The 26,750-nt window shown below is 60.8% G+C and overlaps 3 protein-coding genes across 4 annotated transcripts; 2 read left to right on the top strand and 1 right to left on the bottom strand.

Moving 5' to 3' along the window:
- Nucleotides 1-33: 33 nt before the first annotated feature.
- PLPPR3 (phospholipid phosphatase related 3) lies at nucleotides 34-7,682 on the bottom strand. The gene is made up of 8 exons (XM_064479607.1): nucleotides 7,638-7,682; nucleotides 7,178-7,298; nucleotides 2,960-3,145; nucleotides 2,727-2,868; nucleotides 2,425-2,620; nucleotides 2,265-2,322; nucleotides 2,014-2,187; nucleotides 34-1,692 (listed from the first exon to the last, which is right to left on the bottom strand). Exons 2-8 carry the CDS (start codon nucleotides 7,250-7,252, stop codon nucleotides 319-321), a joined length of 2,205 nt encoding a protein of 734 aa, XP_064335677.1. The 5' UTR covers nucleotides 7,253-7,298; nucleotides 7,638-7,682; the 3' UTR covers nucleotides 34-318.
- A 3,634-nt stretch (nucleotides 7,683-11,316) lies between these two features.
- Nucleotides 11,317-14,255, top strand: AZU1 (azurocidin 1). The gene is made up of 5 exons (XM_010999892.3): nucleotides 11,317-11,564; nucleotides 11,835-11,991; nucleotides 12,380-12,521; nucleotides 13,196-13,429; nucleotides 13,947-14,255. Exons 1-5 carry the CDS (start codon nucleotides 11,507-11,509, stop codon nucleotides 14,145-14,147), a joined length of 792 nt encoding a protein of 263 aa, XP_010998194.2. The 5' UTR covers nucleotides 11,317-11,506; the 3' UTR covers nucleotides 14,148-14,255.
- An 8,983-nt stretch (nucleotides 14,256-23,238) lies between these two features.
- Nucleotides 23,239-26,132, top strand: LOC105106576 (neutrophil elastase). Of its 2 annotated transcripts, none has more exons than XM_031438153.2 (5): nucleotides 23,239-23,458; nucleotides 24,339-24,495; nucleotides 24,711-24,852; nucleotides 25,461-25,691; nucleotides 25,846-26,132. In XM_031438153.2, the coding sequence occupies exons 1-5, from the start codon at nucleotides 23,320-23,322 to the stop codon at nucleotides 26,050-26,052; spliced, it is 876 nt and encodes a 291-aa protein (XP_031294013.1). In that variant the 5' UTR covers nucleotides 23,239-23,319; the 3' UTR covers nucleotides 26,053-26,132. The 2 variants fall into 2 exon arrangements, with proteins under 2 accessions (XP_031294013.1, XP_031294014.1); XM_031438154.2 differs by lacking the exon at nucleotides 23,239-23,458 and adding an exon at nucleotides 23,797-24,012.
- The last annotated feature ends 618 nt before the right edge of the window (nucleotides 26,133-26,750 follow it).

Here is a 26,750-nt window from a genome sequence, read left to right on the forward strand (position 1 = left end):
CTCCACTTCTACCTTGGGGGCTGGGGGGGGGGGGCTTGCTGGGGATGTGGGTGATTCTGAATAGGGTGGGTGGTGAAGAACAGACATGGGGCCTCTGCCAGCCTTGGGGCCCCTCCCACTGAGCAGCCCCAGCCCCCAGGCAAGGGGGCCCCTCCCCAGAGCCACCTCCCAGCCACAAGTGGTGGGGCTGCTGGGAGGCTGAGCTTGCTTGCTGGGCCCACAGGACTCAGAGCCACACTCCAGGGCCATCTTTTATTGTCTGGACTTGGGGAACAGCCCCCGTGTGCTCCCCACCCCCGCCCGCCCTGCGCCCAGCCCTCAGTCCTTGAACCTGCGGGCCGCCTGCATCTTGCGGTAGTAGGCTTCTGCCTCCGCCCCAGCTGAGGCCTCCCGCTCGCCCAGCACCAGACCGCCTGCTTTGCGCCGCAGCGTGGACTCCCGGCTGGCCGGCCCCAGGGCCCCGTCGGCCGTTCCCAGGGTGGGCAGCCCCTCACCTGTGGCCAGGTTGACGGTGGCCACGGCCCCAAACCGTGGCTCCTCCTGGTCCACGTCACTGACAGACGAGCCTGGGGACACGCCTGGTGGCTTGGGCCCCCCGCGGAAGCCGTGAGCCAGGTCCCCCAGCTCATAGCCGCCCTGGCCCTCCGGCCCCTTGGCCCCACCACCAGCTGCCTTCCACTCCCAGGGCCCGTTACCCGCAGACAGGTGGACCACGGGGTGGTGAGGTGCATGCGCGTCGATGGTGACAATGCTGGCTGAGTCACGGTCTGACGGTGACCTGTACTGTGAGGAGTCGGAACTGGCGCTAGAGGACGAGGCCGTCTCGGCTGCCTTGGGGCCAGGCCCGCCCGGTGCCTTGGACATGGCAATGACCTGCAGCAGCCGGGGCGGGTTGGCTACACGGGGCTGGGCAGAGGCCGTGGCCACAGTGGACCCGCTCTTCTCAGCCATCATGAGCCACTTGGCCCTCACGGCCGCGCTGCTCTTAGGGGATAGGCCAGCCACCGCCTGGGCCCCCTCCTCAGGGATGTGCACCAGTGGCTGTGGCCCGGCCCTCGGCGGGAGAATGACCCGGGGCCCGAGCCCTGGCCGGGCCTGGACGGTGGGGTAGAGTGAAGGCGGGGCCGGACCCCCTTCCTCCCCTTCCTCCTCCTCCTCCTCCTCCTCCTCCTCCTCCTCTTCCTCCTCCTCCTCCTCCTCCTCTTCCTCCTCTGCCATGGGCTCCGCGGGCGCGTGCAGGTGCCCCTCATCCGGCAGCCCCAGGCCACGGCCCTCCAGCGACTTCTGCTTCCACTCACTGATGAGCTGCTTGGAGCGTGAGGCATCGAGGGGCACGTGGATGGTCATGTGGCGGCGGGCGGGGTCGTCCAGCGAGGGTGTGCTGACGCGGGGCAGCGTGTGGCTGAAGGTCACCATGTTCTCCTTACCCATGGGACTGCGAGGGGCCAGCAGGTCCACGTCCACACTGGCCCGCTTCAGGCTGCCCAGTGAGGTCTTGTCGCGGGCCACGGGTCGGGGCACGCCCTCCAGCCGCCCAGGTGGGCCCAGCTCGTCCGTGCTCACGGACTTGTTCTGCTGGTATACCGAGTCGTGGCCCCGCTGGGTCAGCGCCCGCAGCGCGTCCTTGGCAGGCGCTGGGGCCACAGATTTCTCTGCAGGCGGGGCCTGGAAGTTGCCCACCGCGTGGCAGGCCTGGGGGTGAGACGCAGGCTGTGGTGAGGCCAGCGGCTGGTGACCAGCGGCCAGGGTCCCCACTGGGCAGCAGACTTGACAGGCGGGTCAGAGGAGGGCAGTCCACGTGTTTCCCTGTGGGGCCTCAGGTCATCCTCTGCACATCTGGCAAGTCTGAGCCCATGAAGTTCTGACCCAGCTTCCAAGGGACAGCTTCCAAGACTCAGCAGAGTCCTCCAGGGCAAGGGCCGGCCTCCTCCCTCCCTCAGACCTGCCTCTCCAGCCAGCCTCCCCCATCAGACCTCCCCCGGGATGCCTGTGCCTCCCTGCTCAGCCCCTCACCAGGTAGGCAGCGATGCCGGCACCGATGAGGAAGCCGGCGTAGACGTCCACGGGGTGGCTGCGGTACTGCGTGATCTGGGTGAGGCCGCAGACGCCTGCCGCGATGGCAAAGGAGAACACCAGGATGGGCTTCAGCAGCTTGGTGGTGTCCGAGATGACAGAGTTGAAGTACATCTGCGGTGGGGCAGGCGGGCAGTCAGGGTGCGGGCCGGGCGGGCGGGCGGGCCGGGGAGGGGTGGGCTGGGACTCACCGACACGTAGACGGCAGCAAAGGCGGACAGGGTGGCGTGCTGGGATGGGAAGGTCTTCCTGCAAGAGGCGTGCAGTGCAGGTGAGTCCCAGCGGCTCTGGGTCCCCGCTGGGCCTCAGCTTCCCCAAACGCTCACCAGGCCGGGGGCTGGACACACTCACCGTGCGGACAGGATGGCGTGGGTGTCGTGGCCGGAGCAGATGTCTTGCGTGATGTAGGGGTTGGCCTCACACGACGTGCCCAGCAGGGTGTAGTTGGGTTTGCAGACCGTCAGGAAGAAGGGCGCGTGGTAGCCTGTGGCCAGCTGGATGACGTCGGTCACCAGGGCTGTAGCACACAGGCCGAACACGTGGACGCCTGCAGGGGCAGAGGGGGAGGGTCAGGGCCCGGCACAGGAGCTGGGGCGGAGCCGCCAACCTCAGTGCGTGGACAGGGACGGGGACAGGAGCCGCAGGCGACTCACCCACGAACCGCACTGTCCTCCGAAGAAAGGAGTTAAAGTTGCAGCCGCCGGCGTGGATGCTGCCCTCGGCCCCACCGGGGCCCCCACTGCGGCCCCACAGCCGGGACTGCAAGCAGTACAGCGTGCCCTCGCCGACCATGATCTGCCGGACAGGGAGATGCTCAGCCAGGCTCCCGGCCGGCGCCCCCCCCCTCCCCCGCCGCAGGCGGACCCGGCCCCGCACGAGGACTCACCGAGGCTGCAGGCGCAGCAAAGGCCAAGCTGAGGAGCATGAGCAGGGGGATGAGCTCCTCGCTGGTCTCCACGTAGGGCATGGAGAGTGTGCGGTCGTAGCACTGGAAACCCACCTTGGCCGGCTTGAAGAGGTCGGTCAGCTCCAAGAAGTAGAGGGACACGATGGAGGACGCCACTATGGGCAGCTGCAGAAGGACGACAGGCCAGGGTCACCCCGCGCTCATTCACTGAGTTCTGTGCTCATGGATTCAGTCCAGCTCTGATTCGCCCACCTGTGCACCTGTCCCTGCTGCAGTTCACCCACTTGTCATCTCATTCATCCATCCAGTGACCCACCCACCAGAGACATTCTGCACCCGTAATCAACCCATGGACTAGCCCACCTGTCAATATTCCTTCCTTCCACCCACCCATTCATCTACCAACCACCCACTTATCTATCATCCATTCATCCACTTAACCATCCATCAACCTCCAATATCCATCCATCCGCCCACCCACCCACCCACCCGTCCATCCACCTACACTTCCTTCCTTCCCTTCGTCCTTCCACCCACACACCCATCCAGTCATCCACCATCCATCCATCCATCCATCATCCTTTCATTCACCCATCCACTTATCCTTCCATCATCCATTCATCCAAACACCATCCATCCATCCATTTATTCATTATCCATCTGACCCCCCACCCATCCATCCACCCACCCGTCCATTGCTCTAGCCATCATCCATCATCTTCCATTACCCACCCATCAATCCACCATTCTTCCATCCACTCATCATCCTTCCTTCCTTCCATCCACCCACCCACCCATCCATCCACCAGCCCTCCCATCCACTCATCCATCATCCACTCAACCAAACACCCAACCATCCATCCATCCATCAACTTCCAACATACATCTATCCATTTATTTGTTATCCATCCATCAGACCACAGATCCACACATTCACCCACCCAACATCCATCCACCCATCAGCCCACCCATCCATTCATCCAAACACCCACCCATCCATCAACTTCCAATATCCATCCATCAATTTATTATCTAGCCAACTGACTAGTCAGCCAGCCATCTACCCACCTACCCACTCATCCTCCCATCCATCATCCATCCATCGATCCACCAGCCAATCATCCATCTATTCATGCTTGCTTGCTTGCTTGCTTCCTTCCTTCCTTCCACCCGCTTACTCATCCATCCACCCACCATCACTTCTTTCATTTCTCCCCTCCAGCCACTCCTGCTATCTTGAACAACCTAGAAACAACAGACAGGTTTCCACCTTTGGGCCTTTCCTCTCAGGGATGGATGGATGCACTCAGACATCCCTCTGGAGTCCTGGCCCTCTTTGGAGGGGCCCTTCCTGGCAGCAGTCTCCCTATCCCCCTTGCACTGCTTTATTTCCTCCGGAACCCAGACCCCTACGTGCCAACTTCACAGTCAGTTCCAAGACCGTGGGCATCTGGCCCATGGCAGGTGCTGAATAAATGAATAAATGAATGAATTCACTGAGTCCCTCATTCGTGCAACTGTCCTTCCCCACACCCTGGTCATGTGCCCCCTGGAACCGGGCAAACAGCACACACAATGTTCCTCCTGCTCCCACCAGCAGTAAGGAATTGATGGGAGATTGAGGGTCAGGATGCTGAGCTGCGCTTCACCAAGTCACAGACATGGCGCGGAGGAAGGCAGGAGGGCAGGATCTACACCTCACTCACGCACTCACTCACTCACACACACACTTGCCCACCCACTCTTCCACTCACTCACACGTGCACTCACACACTAACTCAGTCTGCAAACAACCACTGGGCAGATTCCAGTGGAATCTTCTGAGGGGAGCAAACCCTCCCAGCATCCTATTCCTCTCCCTCTGGTTCAAGGGTCTCAAATTTAAACATCCCAGGAGCCAGGTGGGGTGGCACTGTAGGACCAGAGAGTATGTGGGCCTCTCGGGGCCCAGATGCCTTAGGAAGCCCCCACCTCCACTCCTGCTTTGTATGGCACCTCGAGAGGGGCCTCGACCCTGAATCGGGGGCTCCCAGAGGGAACACACCAAAGTTGGGTTTGCAGGAGCTGGGCTGGTGTCCCAGAAGCATTTATTGAGCATCTGCTGCATGCAGGCATGAGGCCCAAGGCAGTTGAGTGAAGTGGTTCAGAGCCACCGACCTGGGTGCTGATCCTGGCTCCACCGCCTCCCCATGCCTCAGTTTCCCCAGCTGGAAACGGGAACCATCAAGTGGCCACCCCCCAGGGGTTCAACGAGAGGACTGGATGAGTAAAGACACAGAAAGTGCTTAGGACCTGGCCCATGTGGAGCTGTCAGTCATACTAGCTGTCGTTAGATGCTCTCTCTACATGACTTGGCTGGCTGGGGAGACAACGTCAGGCCGCAGAGAGGGTGCAGGTGGGGCCTGGCTACAGCCTTAAAATCCTCAAATCCTTCAGCCAGAGGGTGCTGCTGAAGACCCACACCCGCCAGTGACTTCCCAAGCCGAGGCCCACCTCCAGCCCTCTGCCCACATCTCCTCCGCGCTAGGCCAGGCTGTAGGCAGAACAGGTGGCACCTGGGGGCAGCATGGGTGACGGGGGCCCCATGTCTGGGCCCACCATCCCCCGAGGGTCTGTATGCCCCTCCTGAACCCCACCTCCCACTTCTCACTGCTTTCAGAGACCCTCAGCTGAAAACCTGGAACTCCTCAGAGCCTACGTGCCCTAGAGGAAAACCATCCACACACACTCACTGTGTCGTGCCAACAGGCTTGATTTGGGGGCGTGTGTTTAAAAAAAAAAAATGAATGTCATACTGGCGGTAAAGGACATGCAGACCAGAGCTGGGATACGGTTTTCACTAACATGGGAGCAGGCATGATCATGGGGAAACAATCACACGTCCGGGGGCAGAAGGCTGCAGGCTCCAGGGGAGGAATCTGGGGTCTTTCCCCACTGACCACACGCTGCTCCCCAGGGATGTGTCCCGCACAGAAGCTCCCTCTTCTGCAGGGTGACACAGGCCAAAGGGTTTAAAGAGTTTCCTTACAGGAATGTGTGTCAAACAAAAGGCCAAGCGGCACCCAAGCACCCAACTAGCTGAGGGCAGTGCCTGAGTGCTGGAGCACTATGCAGCAGTGAGAAAGGATGGGCGCCCTTTTGTGGGAAGATGGTAAGCAAAGATCGCTGCTAAAAAACGGCAAGAGCATTTTTAAAACTTGTGTTTTAAAAGGTGACGATAGGCGGGGGAAGGGTAGAGCTCAGAGGTAGAGCTCATGCTTAGCATGCAGGGGTTGTGGGTTCAAACCCCAGCACCATCATTAAAATAAATACTTAAGACTAATTGCCTCCCCTCACCAAAAGAATACCAAATAAACAAAAGGTGGCAGGGGAAGGGCCACACAGCTGGTGGACTCAAATGCGTGCGAAATGCCTTCTGGAAGGGGGCGGGGACTGCCTGCAAGGTGCTCCTGTGCCACGCCCTTGTGACACTGAGAAAGTCTAACCTATTGTGATGGAAATGCAAATTTGAAAAGTAATCAGATTTTCTGCACCAGGTTGGGTGGGGGTGGTGTTTGCTCACCTCCACCCTGCCGGGGCCCCTCACAGCAGCTGGGCTTCCTGGCCTGTCAGGTAGGGGGCGTCATAGCTAAACTAGGTGCTTAACACCCAAGTGTGGATGCATGCCACCAGCAGGATCATTAGCACTCATTCAGTGCCAGGTGGCAGAAGCTTTTCTTCTGTAAACGCTCACAAGGCCCTCACTACGTGCCCGCCCGCCGGTTGGATCAGTTTGGAGAAATGCACTGACCTCCACCCTGAGCAGAGGAGAGCTCTGACTTCAGCTCCTACGCGGGAGGAGGACCCTGCGCCCACACCCAGCGCCCTCCACCCGTGGTCTCCAGCACCCTGCTCCAGCCCCTCCAGGGAGCTACTGGCCTGTACCCGAGAATAAAGGCCCCGCCTCCCCAGCATTCGCCCAGGCTCTTTTAAAGCCCCGAACACCCCTTTGCGCCTCCGAACTCCTACACGGCCTGCAGAGCCCAAGTGTTCCGACCCCTCCAACCCCCAGGCACCCGGGCTGTGCCCCGACCCTAGGCTGAGGCGGGCCATGCCCGCCCCCGTTTTTCAGCGAGGGAGCCCCCGGGGCGAGGGACGGCGAAACCGAGGCCTCTGCACTCTGTCACCAGCGCGACACTCCCCCACCCCGCCGCTCACCTCCACGAAGTAGAAGCAAGGCAGAAGCGTCATGCTGTCCTTCGGGGTTTTATTCTTCTCCTTGGTCGAGATCATGGTGCCGCGGGCGCCACAGGCCGCGGCTGGAGGGGACAAAGCCGCGCTGGAGGAGGGGAGGCGCAGTCTGAGCCCTGAGGGGACCCGGTGCCCGGCGCCTGCAGGGGAGGGGCGGGCCGGGATGCGCAGGAACCGCTCGGGGAAACTGAGGCCCGGGAGAAGGAGGGACCGCGACCCAGCAACCCGCACACTGCGGCCCTCCCCAGCACCCGCTGCCACCCGGGTGGGGGGTCGCCAGGGACTCGACAAGGAGGGCGGGGCCGGCCTGGCTGAGGGGTCCCCCGGCCGGGGTCCGTCCTGCGCGTCAGGCGAGGGCCTGCGGGACGACGGAGGGCCGGGGCAGAGGAGGGGTGGGGTCCGGGCCCTCCACCCGCAGGCCCCTCACCTGGAGCGCGCGCGCTCGGAGGGCGGAGCCGGCGGCCGCGGGGGCTGCGGCGCGGGCTGCGGCGCGGCGGGCACAAAGCCGGCCCCTCCCCCGCGGGGGCGGAGGGGAGGCGGGAGGCGGGGCTGGAGGGACCCCGCCCGGCCCGAGACCCCGCGCCCGGCGGCCTAGATGCAGCGCGGGGTAGCGGGGGCAGCTCTTTGTCTCCGCGCGTCGGGGTAGCGGCGCGCGTCCGTGGCCGGGCCCGTCCCCGGGCGCGCCGTCCCCGCCTCTGGCTCCCGCGCCCTCAGCCTCGGGGTCTCGGGGGTCTCAGTCTCCCGTAGGGGCGGCCGTGGGCCGGGGTCTGCGAGCTCCTCCCCTACCGGGCCTCTCGGATGGGCCTGGGGAGCCCCATCATGGCGGGGCGCGGGCGGGGTGTCTGGGTCCCTATGTCTCCCGCGTCTGTGCCCCCCTCCCTGGCGCCCGTCGCTCGCCGGCGCGCGTTTCCATGGCGAGCTCCCCGGGCGCCCCGGCAATCGGAGACAAAAGAAGCTGGGGGAGCCGCCCTCGTTCCCGGGCTTCCTCCCGGCGCCGCGCCCACCTCGTCCCCCGGGGTCTGCTCGGCGGGTCCCGGCCCCTCCCCAGGCCCGCAGCGATCAGGGTGCACGGCCCGGGCTGCGGGGGCGGCGGAGAGGCCCTCGCGGTGAATTCGAGCGAGGCGCGCTCAGGCGGCGCTTGCTGTTGGCAGGTGTTTCCTGCTGTCCACGCGCAGCCCTGGGAGGACCGGACCAGCTAACCCTCATTTTCTGAGAGGGTCAACTGAGGGCCCCGGGGGACTTAAATCACTGTGCAAAATCGCCAGGGCCCAAACAGCAGGACTTTACTGGGTTCATTTGTTCACCGTCTCCTGAGCACCTACTGTATACCTGGCCCTGTACAGTCACGGGGGAGCCTCTGAGAACTGAGGCAGACCCCCCAGATCAAGCCCGCGGATGTGTCCAGCTAGGTTTGGGGGTGAGGGCTGTGCTAATTAAGAGCCCAGTGTTTTCAGCCACTGATCTTTATTTCCCTTTGGCGGTTCACACCCAGCCGCCTTCTGGCTGCGACCCTTTTGGTTGTAAGAGACTCGGCTCCACGTGTTCTCTAAGACGACTGGGTGTTAAGGGTCCAGAGGGTTTGAATCCCACCAGGGCCTCAGTTTCCTCATCTGTAAGGGGGGCTTGGGCTACACCTGGGCTGCCTGTCCTGACTCCCCCGAGCCCGATGCTGCCAGGCCTCGGTTTCCCCGCCAGCCAGAGGGGAGCCTGGCCTGGGCAGCCGTTGGGAATCCGGGTGTTGAAAAGTGACCACAAACAGCCCCCGGGGGACGGGAAGAGGGGAAAATGGGGCAATCACTCTTGGGTGCCTCCTGGGGGGTAGGAGCAGGAAGGGGTATCCTGGGAGACCCTCCTGACAGCGCCGGGGACCAGCAGAGCGTCGGGGGAAGTATCAGGATCAGGGTGGGGTCATTCTTTGCAAAGATCCCCTGTGGTGGAGATGGTGCGAGGCCAGCTATGATGGCACGTTGCCCAGCAGGGGGCCTGGACTTGATCCTGGGCCACTAGGGAGCCATGGGAGAGTTTAGAGCAGGCAAGAGGGACTGAGCACACCAGGTGTGGCTCAAAACCTCTTGCACATATTAACCCACTGGATGCTCACCACAGCTCTCTGGGGAGGGCTGTTCATGTCCTCGGGCATGGAGAGGGAAGCTGAGGCCAGAGAGGGGACCCTGGAGTCACCCCACTGGGAAGGGATGGACCTATGGGCCCAGGAGTCAACTGAATCTCCCACTGTGCTCTGGGCAGGCTGGCTGGCTGGCCCGGTGCAGGGCAAGGAAAGGGTAGGCGGCAAGCTGGGGCCTCAGGAGGGGCAACGCACAGGCAGGGTCCGTGGAGGGTGGGCAGGGGAAGCAGGCTGGGGGGACACTGGACTGAGGCAGAGGCCTGGGGGCCGTGCCAGGGACACAGCTAGACAGAGGCAGGGCCGTGAGACTCGACAGGGACCAGGCCTGAGTCCCAGGACCCCGGCATTTAAGCTGGTCAGGGGACCTGAAGTCCACCCTGACCCCCACTCCCTACACCCTCCACAGCCCTGGCCTGGAAGAGCCCCCCAAAGCCCGGCACGGACTGGCGTCCCGAGACGTGAGGGACGATGACCGTTCGCAACCTCTTGGTTTCACCTTGGAAACAGATCCTCTTCTTAAAAATGAAGGTGAAACTCACAGAACATAAAATCATCCATCTTAAAGCATCCCCTCCACTGGTTTTGGGAACATTCACAGAGTTGTGCAACCATCCCCACAGTCTAATTCTAGAACATTCTGTCTCCCCTAATGAAACCCCATGTCCTTCCACTATTATCCCCCTAAGCCCCTGTCCCCACAGCCCCTCACAGGACATGATGCATAATGAATACTTTTCACCTACAGGATTTTTATCCGTGGGCACCTGTCTGGGTCACCCTCCCGCCCTCAGTCTGTACGTCTGTACATTGGGCAGGCACGGCTGTGGGGGGCCCCCAGAGCCACATGGTGCTTGAGAGTTTGTGGCCCCTTCCCATTCTGAAGCAGGGTCTTTAGAGATTTCAGGCACCCAGGACCTGAGCAAGAGATGAGGCCAAAGGGAGAGAAAAACAAGGCTGAGTATCCACCATACATAAAAAATTCTTATAACTTAACAACAAAAAGACAAACAACCCAATTAAAAATGGGCAAAGGACGTGAGTGGCTACTTCTCCAAGAAAAATACACAAGTGGCCAACATGCTGTGAAAAGACTCTCAAAATTATTAGTTATCAGGAAATGCAAATCAAAACCACACTGAGACACCACCTCATACCCACGAGGATGGCTAGAATGAAAAAGGGAAAAAAACACAGTGCTGGCGAGGAGGTGGAGAAATTGGAATCTCAGACACCGCTTGCGGGGAGGTGAGATGGTGCGGCTGCAGGGGAGTCTGGGAGCGCCTGAAGACGTTCGGCGCCAAATTATCACATCACTCTGCAGTTCCACCCCGAGGCCTGCGCCCAAAAAACAGAAGACCGGGGCCCAGACGACCGTGGGTGCGTGTTCCCAGCAACATGGTTCACGGCAGCCAAAGGTGGGGCCCAACCCAAACGTCCTTCAATGAAGGAAAGTGCCCCTCCCCACATGAGAATATTACTGAACAGGAGAGAAGCCCTGACACTTGCCACCACGTGGACGGACCCTGATGACACGGTGCTCAGAGAGAGAAGCAGACACAGAAGGACACACAGCGTGTGACTCCATGGATGTGAGGCGTCCGGAACAGGCCAGTCCACAGACACGGGGAGGGGGCTCCTGGTTGTCAGGGGCTCGGGAGGGTGGGGGGTGACTGTTGGTGGGGACGGGGCTTCCACTGGGGTGATGGAATGGTCTCAAATTGTGATTATGGTTGCATAACTGTGAAGATACTAAAAAAACCATTGAATCACACGCTTTAAATGGGTGAATTGTGTGATGTGTGAATTATATCTCAATAAAGCTGTTTGTAAAAGATTCAAAACAGTGAAACAGACACATGCCACAGCCAGCTGGACTCAGCCCAGCCTGCCGCCTCCAGCAGGCCCCGTGGGCAGCGGACTGGCATTCCGGATTCTGCTGGAGAGCAGGTGACTGCCCTCTCTCCTGGGGGACGGCCCACAGTGCTGAGGGGAGGACGGGGCCCAGGGCAGGCGGTTGGCCTGGGCCAGGCAAGCCCCAGGAGCAGTTGGCTCTGGAGACCTTGGGCAACTTCCTCTTTTCCCGCCAGGAGGGGCTGGCCTGGGGGTGGGAGGTGGTTGCCACGGGCCTGGGTATAAGGGCACCACCTTCACCGCCACCCTGCAGCCTCATCATGCCAGCACTCAGGCTCCTGGGCCTGCTGGCCGGCCTGCTGGCGACCTCTGCAGCCGGTGAGTGCCCACTCCATGCCCGGCATCCCGTGTCTCTGCTGGGGTCCAGTTGCAGGGGAGAGGCCCAGCAGGGAGGGACCAGCTGGGCCTCAGGGCCTGCTTCCCCAGACTCAAGGCTCAGAGAGGGAGAGCAAGCCAGCCCAGGCCACACAGCCAGAAGCTCCCTGAAGGACATGCATCAGTCCTTTTAGGGAGCAGGGTGGTGGGGGGAGTCTGGGCTCTCCCTAAGGACAGGGTTGAGGCTGAGTGGCTGCACCCTTCCCTCCCCAGGCGCAGCCCCCCTGGTGGACATCGTGGGTGGCAGAAGGGCCCAGCCACAGCAGTTCCCCTTCCTGGCCTCCATCCAGAACCAAGGGAAGCACTTCTGCATGGGCTCCCTGCTCCACCCCCGCTTCATCCTGACAGCAGCCAGCTGCTTCCGCAGCAGGTGAGGAGGGGCCCTGGGGTGGAGACTGGGCTCAGAGAGGGAGACATTGCGGGAGATTCCTAGGGGTCGCCTGGTAGGGGAGGAGGGGCAGGGCTTGGCCAAGGGGAGGGTTCTCCGGAATGGGTGAGGGGCTCAGAAAGGGACATGGGAGCCTGGGACTGGCTCAATCTGGATGCCGAGGGGAGACGGGCTGTGGAAGGAAGGGGGCCCGACCATCATCGCTGTCCTTCCCTGGGCTCCGGAGCTGCGGGCTGGTGATTCCCTGCCTTATTTGCAAGCCTGCAGGGCCCAGGGCCCAGGGTGGGTGTAGAAGGTTGGGGGCTTCCCCGCCAGCCCCCAGGGCTGCCTCAGCTTGGTGTCTTCCCCCTCTGCCCCCACCTGCTCTTAGGAACTCTGGGATTGCCACTGTGGTGCTGGGGGCCTATGACCTGAGGCGGCGTGAGAGGACCCGGCAGACCTTCTCCATCAGGGGCGTCAGCGAGAATGGCTATGACCCCCAGCAGAATCTCAACGACATGCTGCTGCTGCAGGTGTGAGGGGGACGGGCGGGGGCGGTGGGTCGACCTGAGGGGCCAAGGAGGGAGGGACCATGGGTCTAAGCCTGGCGTTCTGTTTCCTCTGGCGGCTTAAACCACAGAGCAAAACGCACAATGCATTCGTCTGTCCTCCAGTTGGTGGACACGTTAAGTTATTTCCAGATGTTTCCGTTAGGACAGAATCACAGTGAACCTCTCTGTACATATTTCTTTGCAAAACTTTCTGCAGAGCAGCCACAGAAGCTGGGCTAACTTACCCTCCTGCGAGCAGAATTTGAAACTCCCCATTTCTCCACATCTTAACTGACACTGGGTATTTGATTTAAAAAAAATTTTTTTTTCTGCCAGTTCTGATGGGGCGGAGGAGAGGGGAGTGGTGCCTTGTTCTACCTGCATTTCTTTGGCAAGCTTTTCACCTTCAGGCTCTCTCAAGGGTCTTTGTGGTAAGAATGATTGATTCTTCTTTTTCTGCAGTGGAGAAACTAGAGGTCCAGAGAGGTAAAGTCACTTGGCCAGGATCCCACAGCAGGTTACTGCCTCAGCTGGGATTTGAACCCAAACCACTTTACAGACCAAAATGCATGTTGCCGCTATTCTGGCTCCCAGCTGGGCCCCACGAGGCTCTGGTCTCCAGTTCCGCCCTCTCCTGACCACGTCTCCCTCCCCAGCTGGACCGTGAGGCTAACCTCACCAGCAGTGTGGCGCTGGTGCCGCTGCCCTCCCAGGACGCCATGGTGGAAGCCGGCACCAACTGCCAGGTCGCAGGCTGGGGGAGCCAACGGCCTAGAGGGAGGCTCTCCCGCTTCCCAAGGGTCCTCAATGTCACTGTGACCCCCTCAAGCCAGTGTCGCCCCAACAACGTGTGTACTGGCGTCCTCACCCGCCGAGGTGGCATCTGCCAGGTACGGGCTCCTCATGGTGGGAGGAGGGGTCTTGAGAGGCGGTGAGCTCTCCGAGGTGGGAGAAAGCAAGTCTAGGACAAGGGCCCTAGGATTATGTGTGGAGTCAGAATGGGATGTTTCAAACTCTGGAGCATCTTACCAGCATGAGAAACAGTATTCCTTAAACACTGCACGCCAAGCCCTGTGCTGGGGGCTGGAGACACGGCCGGCAGCAGGACGGGCAGGGTCTGAGCTTTTGAAGCAGGAGCCCCAGACCTTGTCAGGACAGGGGCATGCCCAGGGCACATCCAGCCGGGGTGTCAGGAAGTTCCCAGAGGCAAGCGGGACCTGAACTTCAAGCAGGAATTGAAGCAGCACTGGCGAGGGACAAGCCTGCAGGGAGTGGGGGCAGCACGTGCAGAGGACCACGGGCAGGAGCAGGCAAGGGCTCCAGGCGTCAGAGCGGTGGCTCTGGGCAGCGCGAAGCAGGGGAGCTGGGCCTGGGGCGCCCTGACTCGCCTGCCTGTCCCCCACCCAGGGAGACGGGGGCACCCCCCTTGTCTGTAATGGCCTGGCGCACGGCGTGGCCTCCTTCTCCCGTGGGCCCTGCGCCAGGGGCCCTGACTTCTTCACCCCCGTGGCGCTCTTCAGAGGCTGGATTGATTCAGTTCTAAACAACCCGTTGGATCAGCACCGTCCTGACAACAGACCCCCAGCCGAGCCAGTGGGGGGCCTGTGACCTCCTGTTGAGCAGCCCCCATGCCACGCCCCAACGGTGCGGGTCAAACCCCGGGGCCCCATCGCCGGCCGAACGGTTGTGACTCTAATAAAGAAACTCCGCATTGTCTACGTGGCAGCTGGTTTCTGCTCTGCCAGGGTGGGCAGGGGCTCGGGGCCAGAGCGCTCAAACACCCACCAGCTTTAGGCGCATCCACCTTGAGGGGCCGCCACTCCCTGAATTCGCTCACAGCCCTGAGAGCCAGGGGCTCGTGTTATCCCCACCTGACAGAGGAGGAACCGAGGCTCAGGGAGGTTGAGTGAGATCACACAGCCAAGGTGGGCTTTGAACCCAAATCTGTGAAATTCCAGGCCCTTTTAACCGTCTCTCATTTTGGTGGAGAATACAGTCACCCCTTAGCATCTGCAGGGGCTCGGCTCCAGGACCCCGGGGATACCAAAATCTGCGGACACTGAAATCCCTTATATCAAGGGGCGTAATATTTGCGTGTAACCTACCTACATCTGCCGTACATTTTAAATTATCTCTAGATGACTTATAATAACCTCATACAATCTAAATGCTGTGGAAATAGTTGCCTGGGTACAGCAAATTCAAGTTTTGTTTTTTGGAACTTTCTGGGGAAATTCTTTTCCAAATATTCTTGATCTGCAGTTGATTGAATCTGCAGTCGTAGAACCAGCTGATACCGAGGACCAGCTGCGTATCGTGCAGCAGCGTCAGAAGACAGGAGAGAAGGGGTGGGGGTACAGCTCAGTGGTGGAGCACGTGCTTAGCATGCATGAGGTCCTGGGTTCAATCCCAGTGCCTCCAATTTGAAAAAGAAATCAAATTAAAAAAAAAAAAAGACACCCAGGAAACTGACTTTAAACTATTTGCCACTTGAATCACAGGTTAATGAGCCTACTATGAAAAGAGCTAAAATATAAATATAAAATAATAAATATAATGATATAAATGATACATAAAACACAATAATTGTACAAATATAATTACGTAAGTAATATATAAAACAATAAATATAATTGTATAAGTAGCATACAAAATAGAACAAATATAGTAGTTTACTAAACTAAATAAAATTATCTTATTAAAATAAAAATTAAACCATAAAAAAAGTTTAAAAATTAAATCATACTAAATATTGGTAGTATTATACATTATACATGTATTTTTAAAATATTTACTTAATAACATATAATAAATTATAATAAATCCATTGTATAAATATTGTTTATATTTAATGTATATATTTATAATATAATAAATATAATATGCACCTAAAAGTCAATAAGAAAAAACCCAAGAGCTCACTAGTAAAAAAGTGGGTAAAGGGTGTGAACCTTTGGCCGCAGAGAAACACAGAAGGCTCTGGATGATGTGGAGACCTCCCCGCCTCACCCGGGACGGGAGAAATGCCAGCTGGCCTCCCGGAGGCAGTTTTCTGTGTCTGCCTCTCTCACTGAGCATCGTGTTCTCGGGGTCCGTCCACGTGGGAGCGGGGGTCAGGGCTTCTCTCCTTCTCACGGCTGAGTGATGCTCCCGTGTGTGTTTCCTTTCATCAGCTGAGGGTTAACTGAGTTCTTACCTGTATCAGGTAAGTTAACCCCACGTTCACATCATCCCATCATTAACAGATGGGGAAACTGAGGCCCAGGGAAGTGGCGTCCCCAGAATCATCAAGCACAGCAGAATGTGCACCCAGGCAAGGGGTGTGTGACCGCCACGCGCTACTCCCAGAAGAGCCTGGCTCTGAGGAAGGCGCGTGCTCATCTGTCTCGACCAGGCAGAGGAGTGACAGGGCGGCAGTGCTGGCACCGAGGGCTGCCACCTGCACTCACTGTGCGCCCAGCACGCTCCAAAAATCTAATTGGTCCACTCCTTCCGCTGCTGCCCCGGGGGAGGTACTGTTACCATTTTTGGCCCACTGTACAGGTGGGGAAATTGAGGCATCCAGCGTGGGAGGCAGCCTGCCTGGCTGGGAGTGTCAGATCCCATCAGCAGAGACGTTCTTGCTGAACAAGAAAAACCAGTTCTGAAGCCCAAGGGCCCAGCAGCCCCAGTTTCTGCAGGTACGTGGTAGGGCCACACCCAGAGGACCCACGTCCACAGTGGATGCCCCGCAGGGGGTGGACATGGGGACCATTCCCAAGGGACCAGGGTGATGTGGCTTAAACATGCATCGGCACAGGCGGGGGTGGATGCCTGTGGGAGGAGGGAGGGAGAGGCAGCCAGCCAGGCAGGCTGGCCAGAGTCCCCAAAGGCCGAGACCCAGATCCAGCTGTTTCTGTCTCCAAACATCCCCTGCGAGAGGCTCCTTCCTTCCGAAGGGGAAAGTGTCACATGGTGGGGGATGGATCCAGCATCTGTGGGACTCCTGCTGAGGACGCGGACCCCATCTCCGCGCGGAGGCCCTGCACAAGCCCACGGGGAAGGCCAGTCCACAGAATGCCTGGCCAGTTCGGGCTCCGGCTGGGACAAGAGTCCAGAGACAAGAGAGGCTGGGGGGCTGCCCAGAGCCGAGGAGACCCCCGGGGAGCCCTGGCCCAGAGAAAGGCGGCTGTCAGACCCGGGTCCATCAGGGAGGCAGCCTTCGTGCAGGACAGTGGCACCGGGGCACCTAAGGCAGCAAACCCGGGGATCCTGGGGTTGTCTGTAAGTGTGAAGTGATGGTTTCAAAATGAAAAGTTAAAAACCTCAAATTCAGTGAGCTCTTCTATTCCTGCTTCTGTAAGTTTAAATTTTTCATAATGAGTCATTTATAAATAAATACATAAATAGGTAACTGTCTCCTCTGCACTGGGGTCTCCCCTCCCTCCGCCCTCACCCCGAGCTGCACAGCTGACGCTGGGGTGGGTCATCTTCTGCTGGGGGGGGGGTGTCCTGAGCACTATGGGGTGTGGAGCAGCCTCCCTGGCCCCACCCACTCGATGCCAGGAACACCCCCAGTCATGACAAACCCAGATGTCCCCCACGGGACAGAGGAATCATCCCAGGTAAGAACCCTGCCTTAGGGGGAAAAGTGAGCCCCTGAGACAGTCAGGGTGGAGAGATGTTCCCGTGGGTCTCAAGAGGGGCACGGCTCTGAGACCCTCACCCCCGTTTCTGTCCTGCTGTGTGGGGCACACCCCAGCCCCTGCACATGCTGGCCACATCCTGCCTTGCTGGGGCCACAGGGACCCTGTGGGGGAGTAGTGTTCCCTTGGAGATGTGGCAGGTGGGGCATGTGTCACTCTGAGGGCCATGTGGCCACACTGCCCCCTTGTCCAGCGGACCCCAGCATGTGGTGAGTGGGAGACAGTTTCCTACACCTCTGGGGGGGCAGGACCCAGAGCCTGACCCTGAAGCCCCTGCCTCCTTCTGGGGTGCAGCTTTGACCCACTAGCTCCCCATGGCCCCAAAGTTGGAAGGAAGAAGCAGGGACGCACAGCCCGGGTGTGGGGCAACCACAGTGGCCTCCCTGAATTGGGGCTATGAAAGTGGGGTGGGCAGGCAGGGAGGACCGCCGGACCACAAGCCGAAGCTGCAGACACTCCAGCTCTGCCCTCGCCCCCATCCTGCTAGCCATGCTGCTGGGCTGTTAGTGGGGCACGTGTCAGTCTGTCCATCTGTCTGCCAGGGCCCATCTGATTCTGGGGGGACTCCAGCACCCTCAGGGCTCCAATGGGGAGCTGAGGCGGGACCAGAGCAGGGTGGGCGAGGGGAATGAGAGAAAGGGGTGAGAAAGGGGGAGGATGTTGGCTCCGTTTCCCTCTCTGTCTAACGGCCAAGACCTAGTCCTCCGGGGGAGCTTCCACAGAACCAGAGCTCCCCGATAGCGCCTGGCCCACAACGCACGCACGTTCAGCCAGCGCGCGGGCACAGGTGACGGTGTCAGCGGGTGACCACGCAAGGGTTAGAGGAGGAACGGGGCTGAGGGCCCCCGCCCCGCCCTCATCCCGCCCTCATCCCGCCCAGGCTTCTCCACGGCTCAGTTTGCCCATCTACAAAGCGGGTCCCCTTCTCAGCTCCTCCCGCCCACCTCTAAAACTCCCGACCTCCAGGCCTGGGCGCCGCCGCCTCCCGGGAGCCTTCAGAGACACCAGTGACGCCGGCCGCCGGCTCTCCCGCCGCAGGCTCGGCCCCCTTCCCACCAGCAGACGCCAGCCCCTCTCTGCTGCCAGGGGACCCCAGTTTGCAGATGGGGAGACGGAGGCGCGAGGGCTCCCGGAGCTGGTGGGGGTCGCACAGCGGCTCTGCCCTCCCCTGTCCGGGCTCCCCGGGCGGGGAGAGGCGACGGCCGCTGACCCCCGCGTCCCCACGTGCAGCCCGGGCGGCGGGGATCGTGGGCGGGCGGGCAGCCGAGCCCCACTGGCGCCCCTCCATGGTGTCGCTGCGGCTCCTCCCGCCCCCCCAAGAGCCACTTCTGCGGGGCCACCTGATCCATCCGCACTTCCGCGGACCGCCGCCCACTGCCCGAACAACATGTGAGTGCGCCTGCGCGGGGCGGCCCCGCCTGCGCCCGCGGCGGGGGGGCGGCCCTTCCCCTGGTCTCACCGCCTCCTCCGTCGGGCCCACCCTCTCATTCCAAACCAGGCGGGCACCTCCCCGCCCCTCAGCCCGACGGGGACCCCTGATGCCCCCCGGAGGGTTAGGTTCAAGCCAGGGGTCTGCCCCTCGGGGGCAAGATGCAGACGCAGTGTGGGGTTTTCCTTGGGCGGCGGGGGGAGTCACTGAGGGGCTGCACCCTGACCCTCGGGACGGAGCTGGGGTCACAGGTGGGGGTCGGGAGCCAATCCTGTTCTGACCCTCAGGAACCCCGTGCGGAGCCCACCCAGCAGAGGTTCAGCCCCACTCGCGTGTTTGAGAACAACTGTCACCCGCAGGAGAATCTCACTGACATCCTCCTCCTGAAGGCGGATGAGCGGGGCCCATGGGGCCGGGAGACCACCACCTACTGTATACCAGCCTCGGAGCCGGGGTGGACACGGCCTGGTGTAGGCCTAATAGGGAGAGAGCCATGTCCCCCACCTGGCAGACTGTTCCCAGATACCCTCCCCCCAGCCTTAGCACCAACCTCACCTTCTCAAGGAGGTCTCCCCTCACCCTGCTTGAGTGACAGACATCCCCTCCCTTGATCTACTGTTCACCACTGGTCTGTATTTCCCTTGATTATATAACTTACCATCCTCTTCTTGGCCCCTCCCACCCTAAAAGATCAGCTCCTGGAGGTCAGAGGTAGGAACCCCAGTGCTTAGCACAGATCCAAGGATACAGCTGGTGCTCAGTTTGTGTTTTGTAAGTGAATGAAAGCAACAGAGACCCATGCTGCAAAGGGGAGGCTCACAGTCTTAGGGAATGTAAAACAGGCCTGGCGGACTTGGAGGGTGATCAGGGCTGACTCCCTGGAGGAGGTGACCTTGAAGTAGAGCCTGAGGGTGAGTGGGAGGGGCCAGGTGGAGGGAACAGCATGTGCAAAGGCCCAGAGGAGGCACATCGAGATTATCGTCAGTGGGTGGATTTGGGTTGGAGATGGGGACTCTCTGCTCCAGCTGGACTGCCCAGCCACCCTCAACACCTGGGCTTCAGTGGCCCCACTCCCCCAGCAGCACTAGATGCTGCCCCATGGCACACAGTGCCTGGTCATGGGCTGGAGCCGCCTGGGTACCTGCCAGCTGCTACCCCAGGCCCTGTAGGAGCTCAGTGTCACGGTGGTCACCTTTCTGTGTCGGACGCAGGATGTGCGCACCTTTGTTTCCCAACGCAGACCCGGCAAATGCTTTGTACCAATGTGCAGCTCCCCGGCCCCGCACCCAGTGGCTGCAGGGACCCCCATGGGAGGGGGACCGCGGGGGCCCAACCCCACCTTCCCACCTTCTCCTCGCTGAGCCACTTCAGGCTCTGCTCCCGTCTCTCCCCTGGGAAGGTGGGCACACCCATTGTGAGGGTCCACAGGGGGCTGCGTGGACCGGCCTCGGCCCCCAGGCACAGAATGGACACTCCTGTGGTACCTGGTGGTCTTTTTGTGGGTCTGGGGGCTTTTCCTCCTGGCCCCCTCTCGGACCCCAGGGAGGTGTGGATGGCCAGCCCAGCCTCACTCCAGGGGCCACACCCTGAACCTGGGGTCCAGGTATACAGCAGGGGGCCAATAAATGCCCACTATCCTCCAGAGGAGCCTTATCTCCCTGTCTCACCCACGTGCCTGTGAGAAAATTCCAGACTGGACACATTTCACCCCCAAATGGCCCCTTCCCCTGAGGTAGCCTGGTTCGGCTGCTCGGCCTGGCCTGGGTGACTGACCAACCTGCCCCCTCCCCAGGGGGCCTCAGGTGGTCCCTCCAGGCCGTGGACTCCTTCGTGATCCGGGAGTGTGCCACCGGCCAGTTCCCAGACTTCTCTGTGTCTCCTTCTTTGTAGACTGGATCCGCTCCATGCTGAGCAGCATGGGAAGTGAGGACCCCTGAGCCACCCCCTCCCACTGGACCTCTGCAGGCACTGAGGCCCAGCTGTGGACAGAGGTGGCAGGTCTGTTCCCATGCCTGCGCCCCCAAGTCCCCCAGCCCGACTGTCGGGACCCAGGCAGCCCAGCCCCATGGTGCCGAGAATAAAAGGTGAAACACGCCCCCTGCCTCCTGTGTGTCCTTCCCACAGGGAGATGCAGGAGAGAATGGCCCAGGGGCCTCAGCATCCCAGTCCCCAAACCCTAAACTGGGATGGGGGTTGGAGCAGAGGCCTGGAGTCTGGAGGAGGGCCCAGATCACAGTGGATCCCACCCTCCCAGAAGCCCACAGACATGAGTTCTAATCCAGCCCTGCCAGTGTGACCCTGGGCAAGTTGCTATCCATCTCTGTGTCTCAGTTTCCCCATCTGGAGATCTGAGTCACCAGACATTTCCCAGAACTGTCCGAAGAGCCCCACCCTGGCCCTGGAGGCAGGGGCCGCTCGAGGTCCAGGCGGTCATAAGGTGGGGTGTCCAGGGCCTGTGGGACTCCTGATCCAGCCGGGGCAGGCAGAAGGACTACTAGCAAGGCTTCCTGGAGGAGGCGGCGATGCCTGAGCTGGCTCCCAAGGCTTGAACGGGAACAAAAGAAGGGCCGCCAGGCGCGGCGCAGCACATGCGAAGGTCCTGCGTCAGGACCAGGTTGTGGGCGTGAAGGGCAGCAAGGCACGTGGTGTGGGGAAGGGGCAGGGCCGGCGTGTGCTGGGCCACGGGATGGACCGGTGTCTGGAGGAGAGGCAGGGGTCACTGGCAAGCCAGTCGTGGAGAGGGCGAGTGGCCATGGGAATGAGGCAGCCGAGGCTCAGGGAGAGGGGCCCAGAGGCTGGCGGACTGACTCACCAGAAGTGGAAGGCAGCTCTTTCGTTATTGATTTACTCTGCTGCCACCTGGTGGCAGCATACAAATCCCAACGAGAGCGCGGATTCCCGGGCCGGCCCCCTCTAGTTAACCCTTTGACACCTCCGCTGGCCACCCGCGGGAGGGGCTGAGACCCGTTTACAGCCACACCAGGAGCAAGCGTGTGCTGAGACTGGCCGGCTGGGTTCCTGGGAAGTGTGTGCTGATCAGTGTCAGGGGGACGCTGGGAAGTCCCTGAGGCCCAAGGCAGGGAAGTGGGTTCTATAAAAAGCCGAGGGCCTTTTCACGCCCAGCACTGGGGGTAAATGAGGTTTGCTGGAGGGAGTGCTGGATTGAGCCCACTGATGGGAAAAGGAGGACCCAGAAGAAAGCCGCCCTGGGTGTTTTCTGTTTTCTGTGAGTGAGTGTGTGTGTGCGTGTTTGAGAAAGATGAGTCAGAGGGAAGTTCTGCCCAGCAAAGGTCAGACCCCGGATGGGGAGCTAAGGGTGGGGGTCCTGAGGGACCCTGGGTGAGTCTGCTGGAGGTTGGCTGGGTTGTTGAGATTCAGGGAGCAACACACCTACAGGAACAACAAGCAGGATGTTCCTCAGACCTGGGAGGCCTTGTGGAGAGCAGGGGTCCCCCAGCCTCAGGCAGTGGGGGAAGACACTCAGGGCAACACCGCTCCGATCCTGAACCAGAATGCTCCCTCCAGAGATGCCTGGCTCCACCCCACGAGGTAGCTTCCACCACACCCTCCGGCCCTCCAGGAGGTGGTTAATGGATAACAAACCCTCAAGGTCTCGCTTTCTTATCTAAGAACTTGACAAAGCTTCATTCCTGTAATCCTCGGGACGGTCCCGAGAGATGGAGACTATTGTTGTAACTCCCATTTTACAGAGAAGGAAACTGAGGCACAGAGGGCCCAAGTCTGTGGCCTGAAATCCTGCAGTGGGCAAGTGGCCACTCCAGGATACAAGCCCAGGGTCCACATGCTTAACCCCTGTGACATGCGAGAATGTAGCACACAGCTGGTGCTCAATACATACAGCTCTGTTTAAATCTGTTCTCTTGGGAGGCACATCCCTCAAAGACACGGCCTCCTCCATTCTTCCCCACCCCCGGATTGGAGATGGTTGTGTATACAGCGGGTGCTTACTAAGTGCTCTATGGCAACTTTAACTCAACAGGGTGGGGACCCCGCTAAGAGGGGAGGGAGGCAGGGCTGGCTGATGTCCCCAAACCCAGGGAGGGGTGAAGGGCCGACATTGAGTGCCTGCTGTGTGCTAGGCTCCGGGAGGGCCCAAGAGAGATGGGGGTTTGCTTGCCTGTAGCCACACGTTGAGGGGGGTTACCCAGGAACATGCTGGACTCCAGCCCCAGCCCCACCCCGGGTGTCCCTGGGTGCCCCTGCTCTCCAGTTCCTGCAGATGGATCCGTTGGTTCCCTCCCCTGAACCTTGCTCCCAGCCAGGAGAACGTTGCTTCTTGCGACAGAACTGGCTATGGTTGCAGCTGGAGCTCCCTGGGGGAGGCAGGAAGCGGACAGGGGCCACAGGGCTGGGGGCTGGGGGCTGGGGGCTGGCCCGGGGGACCGCGTCTTCATTGTTCGGCAGGAATTCCTCCAAGGTCCAGGCTGAAGCTCTCAAGCTGGGGTGGAGTTCCATGGTCCAGCCTCCAGGCCTGGGCAGGAGTTCTTACCAGGCTGGAAGGGGGTTCAGTGAAGCTCAAGGGGTGGGGTGGGGTGGGAGGGGTCCTTTCCCAGAACCTCTGAGGGCCGCCAGAGTCTGAGTTCCCGTTGTAAGCAACAACCAAAGAGTGCTTGGAGGTGGGGAGGGTAGAGCTCGGTGGTAGAGCATGTGCTTAGCATGCATGAGGTCCTGGGTTCAAACCCCAGGACCTCCATTTAAAAAAGAGAGAGAGAGGTTGGAAATCAAGACCAGGAGGGAGACTCGAGGCTCAGAGAAGAAGATTCAAGTCCCCACCATGACCCTGGGTAGGCGACTCACGGGGAGGCCCCCTGGGTACACGTGGGGGCTGCTATTACAGGGCTCCAAGTGAACTGAGGCACGTGGGGGGACCCAGCCAATGTCCTTTGGGCCTAGGGTGGCCAGATTTAGGAAAAATACAGGGCACCCAGTTAACTCCGCGTGTCAGATGAAGACTCACTCTGCAGATAAGCACACCCTGTGTGATGTTGGGGATGTGCTTACCCTGAAGACTAAGGTTTATCTGACAGCCCAGTTTAGTTGTGCGTCCCGGATCTTGTCTGGTGACCCTACCGAGCCAGCCCCCGCCTGGCACTGGTCCTGCCCCCACCGTTCTTCCCAGCACCCACCTCGTCCCCTGCATCCCCAGGATGGGGAGAGGAAGTGGGGGCGCCTGGCCCCACCGTGGGGCAACTGCAACGGCCTCTGGGCATGGGGGCTATAAGAGGGAAGGGTGGGCAAAGGGGGCAGAGTCACCAAAGCCCCCGCCCAACCATGACCCAGAGCTGCAGACCCTCCAGCCCTGCCCTCGCCTCCGTCCTGCTGGCCATGCTGCTGGGCGGTGAGTGGGGCCCGTGCCTGTCCCTGGGCATCCATTCCTGCCTCCCCACTTGCCCTGGACCCTTCTTGGCCCCCTCATCCTCCTGGGGAGTGACAGCTGGGAGAGGAGGAGACTGAGGGTCTGAGTGGTGAGGTCTGAACAGGGGCAGTCACTGGGCACTCTTCAGGGCCTCCAAGAGAGTGAAGTCCAGATCCAGCTGCACCCTGGCAGCGGGACCGCTCAGGCCCCCTCTCCACCCAGTGGGTTCCCAGTGGGGGTTCAGGGCCAGCTGGCCCAGGGCAGGGTTTCCCTGCGCCACTCACTGCCCGCACGGCACTTGTCCTCAGGCCCCGCGCTGGCCTCAGAGATAGTGGGGGGCCAGCCCGCCCGGCCGCATGCGTGGCCATTCATGGTGTCCCTGCAGCGGCGTGGAGGCCACTTCTGTGGTGCCACTCTGATCTCACGGAACTTCGTCCTGTCAGCGGCACACTGCCTGAACGGCCTGTGAGTGTCCCCCGCGTCCCCACCCTGTTTCCAGCCCGCCCACCATGCGTGGGGCCAGGATGGCACTGCCACCTCCCTCCTGAGCCCGGGGTTGGGGGATCTTCCGGCACAGGCATGAGGGTCTGCAGGTCCTGCTGCTCCCGGTGGGGGGGGGGGGGTCTCTCTACCGATCCCCACCCCAGGGTGCCCCAATCACCTCCTGTCCCCCCTATCAGAAACTTCCGGTTGGTGCGCGTGGTGTTGGGGGCCCATAACCTGGGGCGGCGTGAGCTCACCCGGCAGACGTTCAGGGTCCGGCGGGTCTTTGAAAACGGCTTTGACCCCCTGAGCCTGCAGAACGACATCGTGGTTCTCCAGGTGCGCGGCAGCTGGGGGCAGCCATGGCAGGTGCAAAGGCGCAGGGGGAGGCTTGCGGAGGGCAGGGAAGGGGCAAGGGGCTGGGGGACATGTTGGGGGCAGACCTGGTGTCTCCCCGCCGTCTCTCTGTGCCTCAGTCTCTCCCTCCGTAAAACCAGGAAGTAACCCCCGCCCCTCTGCAGGGCTGTTGAGAGATCAGAGATGACAGCAGGGAAGCTCGGAGCAGCTGTCGATCAACACACCACTGTGATTTTGTGTGCCCGCTGGCCAAGGGCAGGGACAGTCTCCGTCTCTGTGAAATGCGGCAAAATCCCCCACATTTGGTGGGCGGGAGACTGGAGGGAGCGACCTGCCCTCCCGCCGCTGCACCTGCTGTTTACTGCACCCGAGACACGTCCAGGGCCACCCAGAGACATAGTGGCCGCTCCCACCTTACAGATGGGGAAACCGAGGCCCAGGGTGGGGAGCATCTTGCAGGGTGGGCGCCCCTCTCTGCAGTATCTCAGGACGATGATGGAACTTCAGGCAGGGAAACCGGGGCCTAGAGAGGCAAGGGCTGCCGCTCACCGCCCCCCCGTGACGTGCCACTGCCGTCTCCCCCACTGCAGCTCAATGGGGCGGCCACCCTCAACGCCAACGTGCAGGTGGCCCAGCTGCCTGCCCAGGACCAAGGCGTGGGCGACGGGGTGCAGTGCCTGGCCATGGGATGGGGCCAGCTAGGCACGGACCAGCCGGCAGCTCGAGTCCTGCAGCAGCTCAACGTGACCGTGGTGACGGCCCTCTGCCGCCCTGCCAACGTGTGCACCCTGGTGCCACGCCGGCGAGCTGGCATCTGCTTTGTAGGTACCCTGTGTCCCCCCAACCCCTACCCCATCCCCACCCAGGCTGCAGAAACCAGGACTGCAGCCAGACCCCTGGAAAGACATCCCCATCCTGAAGGGCAGTGTGTGGGGCTGTGAGGGCAGGGCTTCCCAAACTTGTCTGACTCCGCAGGGGGACTCCGGCGGGCCCCTGGTCTGCAACGGGCTGGTCCAGGGGATCGACTCCTTCATTCGGGGGGGCTGCGCCTCTGGGCTCTTCCCAGACTCCTTTGCCTCCGTCGCCACGTTCGCAGACTGGATCAACTCCATCATCCGCCGCTATGGGGGCAGTGACCACCCCCCTCTCCACCCCAGGAACCCCGTGGGCAGAACCCCCTAGAAAGGGCTGCCCCGTTACCCACCTAACCTGCCCCTGGCTGAGCCCTTCCCACATGGCATCACGCAGCATCTGTCACAATAAAAGCTCTCTGTTTTGTAGAATATCTGGGTGTGTGTTGGTTGAACACCTGGAAGTCACAAGTCCTCCAGAGAATGTTTTGGGCATGGCACGAGTACGCTGCCACCAGGTAGAGGCAAATTCAGGGCACTGGGGTAAGAAGTCCTTTTCCTGCCCTCCACAAAAGGATGCTAGTGGTGGTTTCTGGTTCCCCCTCCTGTAAAGCATAATTAAACCAGCCTTGCAGGTGGTGGGAACACAAAGCGCTGCAGCAGGAGTCCGCCGAGTGCTGACGAGGCACAGAAACCACTGCGTCCCCGCAAGTGCACACGCATCCCTTCCTGTCTCCAGCCCTCGCGGCCCCGTTTTACAGATGAGGAGGTGCAGAGAAGTGTGACGTCGCATTCAGGAGCCTGGGTTCCAGCCCCAGCTTTGTGACTTTGGGCAACTTGCTCCCTGTCTCTGAGCCTCAGTTTCCCCATGGGGAAGAGTGAGGTGCTGTCTAGGAAGGATCCGGGCAGGAGCTGGGGTCCCAGGCCAGCCTCGACCTCACTGGGTGGGGAGACGATCTCTCCTCCACCTACCCAGCCTTCGCCTTGGTGGGGTCGGGGGCGGAGGGCGGCAAAGCAGAGCAGGTATTT

Source organism: Camelus dromedarius, chromosome 27 (assembly GCF_036321535.1).
Source record: "Camelus dromedarius isolate mCamDro1 chromosome 27, mCamDro1.pat, whole genome shotgun sequence".
NCBI lineage: Eukaryota > Metazoa > Chordata > Mammalia > Artiodactyla > Camelidae > Camelus > Camelus dromedarius.

What these genes read in the sequence shown, in the direction of transcription:
- LOC105106576 (XM_031438153.2), top strand. Translation starts at nt 23,320, where the DNA reads ATGTGCTTAGCATGCATGAGGTCCTGGGTTCAAACCCCAGGACCTCCA. An exon ending in AGTCCCCACCATGACCCTGG is followed by an intron (nt 23,459 to 24,338) that starts GTAGGCGACTCA and finishes ACTTGTCCTCAG; the next exon opens with GCCCCGCGCTGGCCTCAGAG. An exon ending in GCACACTGCCTGAACGGCCT is followed by an intron (nt 24,496 to 24,710) that starts GTGAGTGTCCCC and finishes CCCCCCTATCAG; the next exon opens with AAACTTCCGGTTGGTGCGCG.
- AZU1 (XM_010999892.3), top strand. Translation starts at nt 11,507, where the DNA reads ATGCCAGCACTCAGGCTCCTGGGCCTGCTGGCCGGCCTGCTGGCGACC. An exon ending in GCTGGCGACCTCTGCAGCCG is followed by an intron (nt 11,565 to 11,834) that starts GTGAGTGCCCAC and finishes TTCCCTCCCCAG; the next exon opens with GCGCAGCCCCCCTGGTGGAC. An exon ending in GCCAGCTGCTTCCGCAGCAG is followed by an intron (nt 11,992 to 12,379) that starts GTGAGGAGGGGC and finishes ACCTGCTCTTAG; the next exon opens with GAACTCTGGGATTGCCACTG.
- PLPPR3 (XM_064479607.1), bottom strand. Translation starts at nt 7,252, where the DNA reads ATGATCTCGACCAAGGAGAAGAATAAAACCCCGAAGGACAGCATGACG. An exon ending in CACGCCATCCTGTCCGCACG is followed by an intron (nt 2,323 to 2,424) that starts GTGAGTGTGTCC and finishes CGCCTCTTGCAG; the next exon opens with GAAGACCTTCCCATCCCAGC. An exon ending in TTGCTGCCGTCTACGTGTCG is followed by an intron (nt 2,188 to 2,264) that starts GTGAGTCCCAGC and finishes GCCCCACCGCAG; the next exon opens with ATGTACTTCAACTCTGTCAT.